At 38.6% G+C, this 12,408-nt stretch overlaps 1 protein-coding gene across 4 annotated transcripts in view; it reads left to right on the forward strand.

The window, feature by feature from the left end:
- The window catches only part of LOC126284735 (transformation/transcription domain-associated protein), a 392,578-nt gene that overhangs the window by 47,309 nt on the left and 332,861 nt on the right, over positions 1 to 12,408 (forward strand). For all 4 annotated transcript variants that reach the window (XM_049983877.1, XM_049983882.1, XM_049983889.1 and 1 more), the window contains exons 4-7: positions 2,175 to 2,323; positions 10,199 to 10,309; positions 10,404 to 10,592; positions 10,718 to 10,909. In XM_049983877.1, coding sequence (XP_049839834.1) covers positions 2,175 to 2,323; positions 10,199 to 10,309; positions 10,404 to 10,592; positions 10,718 to 10,909 — 641 coding nt within the window. The remainder of the gene's footprint in view (positions 1 to 2,174; positions 2,324 to 10,198; positions 10,310 to 10,403; positions 10,593 to 10,717; positions 10,910 to 12,408) is intronic.

Consider the following 12,408-nt stretch of genomic DNA (forward strand, 5'->3'; position numbering starts at 1 on the left):
CACTCGATTCAGAACCAAGTGGCCATGATCAATTCTGGGGACATTGCTGCAAATTGTGAGCTTCACTGAAACTCCACCTGCAAGGCTGGTCTTCATAACCTTCTCTGCCAGTCTCTGGAATGACCTAAAAATGACCTCAGAGCCCGGACAACAGGCATCACTTGTTTCGACATGCACCACAATCTGCTGTCGGTTGCATCCTGTTCCGTCAGTGGTTGTTGGAATAGCTTCGTCAACATGCTGAATGAGTTCCCCAGGCTTACACACTGAGTGCACCTGGCGTTCATTGCTGTCTCTTGCAGCCATTTACCTAAGGGGTACCATCATTCGCCTTACGTTTAAACTGCCGATGATGAATAGACCCTTACTTGTTTGTGTTTGCCTGCCCATGACACCAGACAAAATAGGTTTCCCCAAAACAGGTAAAGGGAATCCCACTGGCTCGGTTTCAGTTTCAGTGAAAGACAGCACCTCGGACTTGTTGGTCCCCGTCCACCCTCTGCAGGATGCCTAGATCTACCATTGACACGTCATTTGCAGTCAAATCGACAGGTAGTGACAGCCTGTACTGTCAGCAGAGGTGACAAGATCCACAAAAAGGATAGTACTTTTGAGGTACCTCTGGTATAGGTATCACAGGTACACAACTCTTGGCAGCTCTTCCAACACACTGATTTGCGGCAGCTGCCAATTGTTTAGCAGCAGTCAGGGTGATTTCCAGCGGCTTACGAATGTCAACCAAATCATCCCATGTTTGAGAGCAGCATTCACAGAGGGGCTGCATTATTACAAGGCAGTCAAAAAATAATTTTAAATTAAGCCCACTGATTATCTTCTAATCTGTTGAGCAAAAAAGTTGCCAATTCCTTATAAGAACTGAAGCAGGTATACAAAAACAAGATTTCTATAAAGGCAACGCAGAAACATGTGGTAAGAATTACTGGTTTCCTAAAACGTTTTGATGTTATTTGTAGTTGTTTGCAAACTCGGAAACACAGTCAATTTATGATAAATGCAGATAATATATAGGGCACCTCCTTTTTAAGGAAAAACTCTTTGTAACACAGTATGTTAGTTAGAAAATCTGCTGCAGTAACTAAAACACAAACATCAATTTGCTACAGATTGCTTGTTGATTATGCAAAGGATAATGGTAGCTTCCAAAAATTCTCAAAAATGCACGTTTGTTTGTTTTGATATACAATGAAATTCACAGATGATGTATTCTTTGACTGAACTGTAAACAACAAATGCTGATTCGCTACAAAATAAATTACGTATCCAAAATACTCGTACCAGTAACTTATGAAAATATAGTTTTGTGAGCACTCGGAAATTTTCAAACTGAGCTATTTCACACAGAATTGTACAACAAAATAAGAGAAAGATTGTTTCGAACCAAGAGAGGCCTATTGTTCTGAAAAAGCACATGCTCCAAATGTACCACTTTAAGAATTGCCCCAGGTGGTCAAGGAGACAGTGATGTCAGGAATGTTCTTTTCTGAATACATGATTCTTCTGTCTGGCCTTTTGGTTTTCATCATCCATTGTACTTATACCATCCACTTTGATCAAACTTCTGAGCTACTAGAAGGTAGCCACTTGTCAGAGTTTCACCTACAAGGAGCGTAGCTGTATTCTATTTTCCATTGCTTTTGCACTTCTTGATTTTTGTTTTATATTTTTTTGAGCTACACATGCACTTCTCTGATAATATTTGTTTCATCTGGTGAAGTGCTTTTTGTACTTTGGTTATTATATTTTGATGATTTTGGTGGTATGTTCTATAGAAGAAATAGACAGGGGGGAAGTAATTTTAAGGTGTGGCTTTATGCTTCCTCCTACATATAACACATAAAGACCATAAACATCAAAGTAAAAAGATTCAAGGTCAGATGGAGGCTTACCAAAATTCATCCTTGTCATGAGAAATTTGCGACATAACTGGAAATGGGTGGGGAGTGTGGTGGTGGTACCCTCTGCCATACACTGTAAGATGGTGTCTGGAGTACTGACATACATGTAGATAAATTTGAAATTGATCTAAAACCTGTAAAATTAACCATGTTCAGTATACTGGAAACCATTTGATATCGAATGAAGCATTATTATTATTGTTATTATTATTCCTACTACTGCTACTGTGTTGTTACAGTATAATTGCTTGTTTTCAGGAAGGGCACCAGTGGCCACAGTGCCAGGGTTGCCAGAGCATTATGCTCAGATGACAACATACCGATCATGTGCTGCCATATTGGCAGATCCGGGCACAAAGGATGAAATTAAACTCAAGGCAGCCCAAGAAATAAGTGAAAATTTTGAGGTAAGGCAGAATGCATTGCATGCACTGCTACTTCCTGTTAAAACAAGTTAAATGATTTTTTTCTTTTGCAGCATTCTTTTATAATTTTATTTATTTATTTACTTTCTAAGTGTGTGTACATACTCCGGCACGAAGAAAAACAGGAACTGGACAGCTGAACACCCTATTACACATCGGTAATAAATATAAATGGAATGTGCAGGACAGGATATATAGTGTGTATGCGGATGGTCCACTACTCATCAGATAACAGAGATGCTGCACAGTAGACACCTGGAAATGATAATAAATTATTGCTTAGCTAGGTACCGCTGAAAGACAATAGAGAAACACCTGTGTTGCATCCTGCTGTTTGTGGACTATCTGAGGTGGCTGTTGGGCAAATGTAATAAATGTGGAATAGGTAAAAAGGAAGAACATGATAAGAATGGGCTGAGAGAGGCATGCTTATGTGAAATGTGTGTATGCATGCAGGGGAAATGGCTGGCATATACTCTGGGAGGCTGGAACTGCTGTGAAAACATTGAGAAAAGAAAAGTACAGGGTGGAAGATGGGGAATCTAGAGCAAGGGAACAAAATGTGATAAGGTTGCGATGAATGAGCAAGATTGGAGGGTGGGAACAGGTGGAGGCAGATAAAAGGTAGGGGTTGTTAAGAATCTTTTGGCTAAGTTCAGACTGTATGACAGACTGGTACTTTTACTCAAATATCTCATATTCTATGTGAAATGTTTTTATCAGCTGCTTTATCCAATGCAACTGATGACTTGGCCGTCACATCTTACATCTGCCAGTACTTTGTACCTTCTAAATTCCCCAGGAGCTCTTATGCAAAACTTGCTGAGAACTGGGGCAGTCCTGTACCTTCCTTTAGTATAGGTACTGTTAAAGATAACTATTGCAGATGTTCAGGACCAGAGCTGAAATGAATTTCTCATGGGGCGTTATATAAAGCCTAACATTGTGTTTGCTTATATTGTGCATTTGCATTATTGTGTGTACTTGAGAATGACCAATGGGTCAGAATTAATCAATCACTGAAGATGATAAACAGAATAAAGGTTGTACATTGGGATGAGGGGAGGTGGTGCAGAGGGTGTTCTGCTTTGAGCAAATGTAATTACGTATGGTTGGAAATAATTTCTACTTACTGCAAGTACACTGGTTTTATTGACTACCGTCGGAATGACCCTTGCATAACCTAACTTTTTGACCTGACTTGGCATAACATCATAGGGGTTGGTAACCCATGGCCACTTTAAAGCTCAAATGTAGACTTTATTCTCAGACCCTTATCAATATGTCGACAAGTTAGCCAATAAGATATAGATGTGTGAAACAACTGGATAAAGCTAATGAGAGTAATGATTGTGACAAAACCAGAGGATTTATTTTAAAGCAAAAAGTGTGTATGGAATGTTATCTGCACAAGTGGGAATGGCGGCTTTACATGAATTGTAAGTCAACATGAAAAAACCAAGCAATAATTATTGTAAGAAGTCAGTTTGAGTTGCAGTCAGTCACAACAAAAAGATGCTTGCATGTTAGCTTTTGGTCAAAGTCTTCAGAAAAGTGATGACGTATTGAAAATGTGTTGTTTTGGGTACAATTTTTCATAATGAAATATCAAATAATGGCATTAGCAGATACAACCATTACACAATATATATCATGTAACTGAGCTGCTGTACTCATGTCCAAGCATAATGTGGTTGATAGTGTCATGAACTTTGAAGAGAGAGGCAGCAGGTTCGTATGTAGCTTGTTCTGTGTTATCTGCAATAGTTGGTGTTCTTTATTATATCTGATGTGTTTGCAGCAGTTCTTGTTGCATAGATCAATGACTGGAATTTTTCCCCAGTGGTCAAAAGTCTTAATGTGACTGCCATTCTGTGTCAGCAAGTAAACACAGGTTACATATTGGAAGTTTTCACTATTACGAAACTTTGTGTAAAATACATATGCGCGTGCATCTCCTGTTTCATTCAAATAAAATAACAAAATGAATCCTGAGCTTCAAACCTGTGGGAAGTACAGACCGTTAATACAACATGGAGAATGTGGATACAATGCATGCGCAAACTGACATTGGACATTATTCTTCAACAGTAGTTAGTTTAAAACTGAAAATGAGATGGAGTTTCAACTGTGTTAACAAACAATTTCTCCTAGTATGTATCTCAGATCATTGTAAAGCATCATGCAGTGTTCATGTGCCAGCAATTCACTTTTCGAGCCATTAATGAGCCCAGAATCTCCTCCTCAATTTTCTCCACTCTTCTTTGACAATCACTAACAGAGTGAACACAGCTACAGTATATTACGCACATCCATATTGGCACAGAAGCTGAGTGATTTGCATGCCAGGTGCTGCCAAGAACTGCCGCTCAAGAGTGCTGAGGAGCATGTTCTGAGAGATGTAGCTGGTAATTTTAGAGCATGCAGCAGCCATGAGAGATGCCACAACTGGTGTGCTTCAAGATAGTAAAAACTTTCCTGTGTGAGGATGACTTCACAGACTGCACTTTCCAGGTCAGACTTATGACCCTCCCCCACAGCTTCCAAGGATGTTTGCCAGCCATAGTTGAGTCGGCATTAACTTGATCCCTAAGAGTTGCTGTGTGCTGGGCATGGCAGCTTCGTGGGCCTGTCTCAACCAATAACCTAATGCGTTTCGGTAAATGACTCTGTGGCAGTGCCTCATTGTTGTCACGCTCTGTAGACAGTGACTCTTTTCACCTGCAACTGTTGATGCTTCATGGCTGAAAGCTGACAACAACACTGTGAGCTGTCACGGATATTCTTACGCTGTCTCGACTAAAGGTATACAGCAGGGCTTCAGTGAACTTCAGTAAAAGAGAGGTGCTGGCTGGATTGAAACTGTGATTGTGGTAAGAGAGCTATACCAGGGTAGTTTAGCCAGTAACAGAATCGCCTCTAAAAACAAGGCTCAGGCTTTGAGTCGTAGTTTGGTGCAGAGCTTTAAAACCCCTTGAAGTTTTCATTTATTTATACCGTTGTGGCTAAGCAAATTGCCGCACAGAGATATTCAGTCGCCATAAAAACTGCCTTTTGAGACTGGGCAAGGCAATAAGGACATCAGCAGTGATGATATTTGAATAACTAAGGTGTTTGAAATGGCATCAGAGATAAGGAAAGGTCCTATTTTCAGTTTATCCATTCTGTATCTCTTAATGACATACCACAGAACTACAAAACTAACCTTCAACAACATTGTAAAAGACAGAACCACCACCAGAGGTTGTCTGCAAGTCTTGTTGCAGTGTAGGTTTATGGACTGTATGATATGAGTCATTATTTAGCTTGCCTTCTCTCGTAATTGCTTTTATAGACGATCTGATTCTTCTAACGAAAGGAAAAAACACCCTTTAAACTGAGAACATCTGTAACACAGAACCACAAAAAATGCAGATTCAGTAAACAGAAATCAAAAGTTAGACTCATCACAAGGAAAAGGTGATGTCACTCACAAAAAATTACTTTATCATTTATCTTAAGAATAAAGAACTTCTGTAGGTACATTATCTAAAATATTAGTATGTTGTAATTGATGATAGGTTTGTAATAAACAAACACATTCAACACAAGACAAATAGATGTACAGCTTTAATTAAAGCATATTCAAAATCTGGCAGACTCAATTGAGGTCTGTGCACTGAACCACTAAGAGTTATTTCTAAATGAGCAGTATTCCCTAAGTGGATAGAAGCACTGGAATGACAATACAACTGCACAAAAATTAGTAGAGCACAGTGATTAATGGATTTAAAGATAGTGAAAGCATATGGGACAACACCCAATGAAGCACTATGCATTTTATCAGGCCTTGCGCCCATAACTTTAAATATAAAAGAAATGGTCAGTTGTTTTAATGTAGTCTAATTTAAACAAGCCAGACAGACGGTATCTATTTTTGGGGTCCTGCCCACTCGTCTCATATAGGGTGCCTAAGGAATTGCTGCAATCTCGGAATGCTATACAACAATTCACCCAAATCACATTAATAGGTTTTATTACAAATAAGAAGACTGACAATACTTAACTTTGAATTTACAACGGTGTCTCAAGCAATGGGCGTCATGCAAACAAGTAATGTTCTTCGCTATAGGCAATTTCCATGTAAGCAATGAATATGGATCAATAATAACTGCTGTCTTAGTGTTGGTCTACAAGTTCCTGTCTAGTACTGTCTGCCTAGGCTGACGGGAGTGGCACTTATATTCTCTTCAGCTAGAGGTTGCTCCCGCCGCGGTGCGGTCCTAATCAGCGCACCATTGGCTGACGTCGTCTCAACACTATTTCTGCTCTTGCATTCTTTGCCTTTGTTCCAGCACTTGTGGTTATGCCAGAACACTATTACTCTAGAGTACAGAAGTTGGCCTAATACAGCAGACTATTAAAGAATGATTGGGAAACAAGATGAACTACTACTCTGTTGAAGTAAACACAAATGGAAGGAATTAGATGACAGAGTGGGGTCAGAGAAATCAATATTTATCAAGCAGCATCTCACTCACTAATTACAGCTCAGATTCGATAATCATATAATCAAGGCGAACAATATTTGTGTTTCTAAATACGATTGAGTCAGTGATCACTCTAATGAATATTGGCAAAGTTGTAGCAACACTGTATTCCAGGAGCGGGGAGGAATCCTGCACATGTGCGGTGCACTTGCACGTGTGCAGTTAACAGATGTTCTGCATGCACACAGGGGCAAGCTGGCTACCTGCTTACCTACCCTCCCAACCACACCGTCTCTCCACTCCTTCTTCTGTAATGCATTTTGTTTCCTAGCTTGCTTTATTGAATGAAGGAATAAGGTTAGTAAGAGGGCGTGAAAGAAATCGTGGTTTGAAAGAGTAGTTATTACCTCCGAGACGTTTTATTTAATTATCACAGGTGCAGTTTACAATACATTTAATGTCTGGAACAAAATTTGTACATACAGACAAACGCAAACAGTTATGTAAATTTTCATCACTGATGTTTGCTTTTAACCGAGACTTACTAATTTTCATAACAGAAAAAAATCTCTCACCACCGTATGTCTAGCCAGACATTGACATTATCTTCACGGCTTCACAATGGAGACAAGGAAACCCTTGCTGTGGAAAGTCGTCATAAAAGTCTATTACACGTCTTGCCAAAAGGAACTTGTCTCTCAGACGAGACTTACACTGTAGATCGGTTAATTCCATTTGCAAATTGGGGTGAATATCATCTACAGAAACAGCAAATGGTTTCAAGAACCATTCAAATGCTTGGGATAAATATTATATATCCACACATCGCTTGAGAAATCCCTCTTTTATTGCGCTAAGTACAGAAACATATTCTTTGCAGTTCTGTTCTCGCACAGTAGACAGAGTAGGGAAATGAACTGCATTCCCTGAGTAGAGCTGTCGCTCTCACAGCTCAAGATCACTAGTGAAAGCTTGCACCTTTTCAGCCATTTCACAAATTAGCTGATTTTCTCCTTACAAATTTGTGTTCAATGCATTCGTGTGTCCGGTAATGTCCACTAAAAATTCAAGGTCGGCAAACCATTCTGGATCTTCTAACTTGGGGTCGTACCTTCCTTTGTCCTTTAAAAACTGATTTATTGGTATTCTCGACTCAAAATATCTTTTGAGTGCATTACCGCAGCTAAGCCATTGGACTTCACTGTGGTATGGTATGTCAGCGTACTCTTCCCCAATTTCAGCTAAATATGTTTGAAACTGTCTGTGTGTAAGCCCGTGGGATCTGCCCGAATAACTATTTGCATGATGTCCCACAGTTTTGCTGCCTTTGTACAGAGTACGTCTTGGTGCAAAATGCAGTGGATGCTGTACAGTGATTCTTCTGTATGCTGTAACTTGTTTCTTAGTAATACAACAAATCCCATTTGTTCTCCTTTCATTGCAGGTACTCTGTCTGTTGTCACTGACACCAAATGTTCCTAGTTTAAGCCAGCTGAATCTACAGCTTCTTCAGCGGCTTTCAGGATGTCCGTGCCAGTGGTCGTGCTTTTTAAAGATATCATATCTAAAAAATCCTCTGTTATTTGCAGAGCAGTGGCCACGTTGCAGGAATAAATCACTAATTGGGCGATGGACTCAAGTGCGATGGAAAATGCAATAAATTCCTGCACTGCACTCCTTAATTGACGGTAAATGTCACTTGCCGTGGCACTTATACGACGACTTCCAGTCCGCTGAGAAAGAGTAATAGCTCGAAACTGATTTGCATTCAGTGGACAAAGTAAATCAGCAGTGTCATTGATATACTCCTTTATAAACTCACCTTCAGCAAACGGTTTTCCAGCTCTCACTATATTAAGAGCAGTCTTATAACTTGCAAGTGCTGCTGGGCTATCATTCTTGTCATCCTGAAAAAATTGAAAACAGTGCTCCATAAAATGTTAAGTCAGTTAGATGAGAGACATAACGAAAGAAAGTCGCAGATCTCTCGTGAAAACAGCAACTTACGTCAGATTCATCTTCTCCCACCCAACACCAGTCCCTCTGAACTGTGGAGATGGGAACTTGCACTCTAACACATCCTTTCATCCCGCCATCCCCCTGGACTGAACCAACGTTAAACAACCTCACTCCCATTTACTCTTCAGTCTTCTCCTCTTTCCCTTTCCTCTTTAGCCATTCATGCATCTTTTCATCCTACATAGTTGTGTTCGTCTTTATACTATATACCTCTTTACTTCTGTATGCATCCTCTTTGGTTTGAAGCTGGCACAGTACTTAACAGTAGAATATCTTTGGCTTCCCTCTGACAACCATGCCTCCATCCTTACTACCCTCCCTGTTTTCCTTTCCCTGTTGCTTCATAACCTGGGTTGTGAGTAACTAAATCCACTTTCCCTTCTTCCCTTTCTTTCCCATGTCTCCTCCCTGATGAAGGAACATTTATTCCGAAAGCTAGGAACTTAAATTTTCGGTTGTTTTTTTGTATCTATCGGCTGTACTGAGCTGAGGTAAGTACTGGCCAGCCCCTCTATCTCTTTGTTAGTATTTGTTTCAAAGCCTTTATATATTCTAATTTAGTGTTTGGAAAGAAATGTACATGATACAATTGTATGAGCTGTATTACCTTTGTTAATTGGCAGTTCTGCAGATAAAATTTTAAGTTAACCTTCACGCATGTAATGTTACAACTAATCGAGCACCTTAAATAAATAACAAATAACCTCCAACCACTTTACGAACTTCGAAACTCATCCGCTCTCTTTAACTTTCCTTCTTACCCCATGAATGATATCAGAATCTAAACTCTTTCCTCTTAGTCCATAGACGGAGGATGTGATGGTGCTGAAAAGCTCTATTTTTTGTGTTGTGAGTGTTTTTCTACTTCTATAGTATAAAAATTATAGACGTTACTAAACTGTTAATAAAATATGTATGACTGGTAGGGGCATAATATTTATTTTAGTTATATTCTTGTTTGGGCCTTACTGGTCCAAACAGGGTATAACAAATTACATTTTAGAATTTTACTTTAGTGTTTCTTTGTGCCATTAATATTTTTGTTCACTCAAAATGCACTTGTTTCATAAGCTCAGACCAAGTATTTCCGGTCACCTAGGTTTTTTTTTTTTTTTTTTTTTTTTTTTTTTTTTTTTTTTTTTTTTTTTTTCTCCCCAGGCTGACCAATTGCCCAGTTGTGATCGAATCTAAAAATTTTCTTTAATATATTTCCTACTGTGTTATCTGTACTTCTTTCAGAGCGTCATTTACTGGTGTAGTCCATTTTAAAGTCTCAGTTGTAGCTTCAATGTGTGTGTGTTTTGAATTTTAATGTTGAGATCTTGCTTAGAATACATAAGTATGTTAGCATTTTATTTTATTTTTTAAGACTATCCTGATGCATCCTGCTTACCAGTCATTCCTTGACTATACACTGAAGATATTTATAAAAATCCTTCAGGAAGGGGAAACACATTTTATAGCAGAGTACAGTATTCAGGTAAGTGGAATGTATATTTTCTTGTTTCTTGTCGGTCAGTGGTCAGTTTTGATTATGATGACAATAATTGATTCATTGTATTCATTATTTGTAGCAAGTGCGGAAACTTATATTGGAAGTTATACACAGGCTTCCAACAAATGAAGTTTTGAGGCCATATGTGAAGTCTATAATCTCGTTGATGATGCGGCTTCTGGAGATTGAAAATGAAGAGAACGTTTTGGTGTGTTTGAGGATAATTATTGAACTGCATAAACAGTATCGCCCTGTGTTTAATGCAGAAGTAAGTGGTATGCTGGGCTTACACAATTGAAAGCAATCATAATTGTAACACAATCTCAATTAAATATTTTTACACATTCAGTGATAAGACTGAACTTACTATATAGTTGTCAAATTCTTTTCTAGATTCAGAATTTTTTACACTTCGTTAAATCTATATATCGAGAACTACCAAACCATATGCCAAAAATTTTTGAACCTCGTGCTGCGATAAGAGTTTCTGACATATCGGAAATCAATGTGGAAGCACTACTGAAGGAAACATTTACAATGACTGTCATCCAGTGTGACAAGAAGTCAGATGACATGACTGTAACGGTAAGATATGTGATGTGCTCTTTCAATTTTGTGATGTTTTATCTCTCTCTCTCTCTCTCTCTCTCTCTCTCTCTCTCTCTCTCTCTCTCTCTCTCTCTCTCTCTCTCTCTCTCTCTCTCTTTCTCCCGCTTTTGTGTGCGTGGGGGCTAACCCTATGTCTTCGCAAGAAACTGAAGTGAACTTTGTATTGAGGGATTTACGTTGGGTTCGGAAGGAGGTGTGTAGGTTACTGTAAAATTAACTGTTCATCTGCCCTATAGGTGGAGGAGGAGATTAGTGTTTAATGTGGCGTCGACAATGAGGTCATTAGAGCCGTCGCACAAGCTCAGATTAGGGAAGGATGGAGAAGGAAAGTGGCTGTTCCCTTTCTAAGAAACCATACTGGCATTTGCATTACACAATTTCTAGGGAAATCACGGGAAACCTAAATTAGGATGGCCAGACACAGGTTTGAACCATTGTCTTCCCGAATGCTGGTCTAGTATGCTAATGCTAACCATTGCACTATCCTGCTTAGTCATCTGTCCTATAATTTTTTTTTTGAGTTATCGATATGATGGCTTTTGCAAATGTCAAGTACAGTTACAAACATAAAATACATTTAGATCTTAGCCTTACAGGCAGTAAATTGATGCTTGTCGAAATATATTGCATCTTACGTATATTAATACAGCCAGTTTTTTTTATACATTATTTTACAGCTCTTAAACTCAGCTATATAAAATTCATTAAGTGAATACAGACACTTTTCAATTAAGAATTCTTTTATTTTGATTTGAATTTCTTTTTATTATTGTTTTTCATTGACTCCGGCAGTTTATTATATCATATCAGTCCATTAGTATATGGGCTCTGGTCCATCATTTGTAATCTTGTTTTTTTTGGTAGTAATTCTCTGTGGACCTGGTGTTGTGGTCATGTTTAACACTACATTTAGTTACTTCAGTTTTCTGAGAGACAAAAAAAGTAATTAATTTATAAAGGTACAATGAGTAAATGGCATAGTACTTGTGTGTGAAGACATCACGGCAAGAGTATTTATAGCCCAATCCATGCATAATCTTAAACCTCTTTTTTTTTTTTTTGTAGCAATAGTACTCTGTTAAGGTGAATATCTACAGCACAGCCCCATTTTTCTATACAGTAGCTAAGATGACGATAGATTGTCCCATAATATTTAGTGTTAAGCATGTGGGTGGGCACCATTTTGGGCTGTTGGCTAAGAAGATACAGCCCATTGCTGACATACAGCGTAAATGCTGTGGATAATCCATCATATGTTGGAGTTGAGATGGTCTCCCTAGAAATTTACACTCATTTGCTTCCTCTGCCACCATGCTGCATACTTCATTTAATTTATACATGAATAGTGTGAGATGCCAGTTGTAAATATTAGCATCTGGGATTTATTTACATTAACCTTTAATCTTTGTGCATGAAAATATGAACTTAATTCTAGTAGCCCATTATTTGCTGAAAATTTCAGTTCCTCACTGTCT

This window comes from Schistocerca gregaria, chromosome 1 (assembly GCF_023897955.1).
Source record: "Schistocerca gregaria isolate iqSchGreg1 chromosome 1, iqSchGreg1.2, whole genome shotgun sequence".
Classification (NCBI taxonomy): domain Eukaryota; kingdom Metazoa; phylum Arthropoda; class Insecta; order Orthoptera; family Acrididae; genus Schistocerca; species Schistocerca gregaria.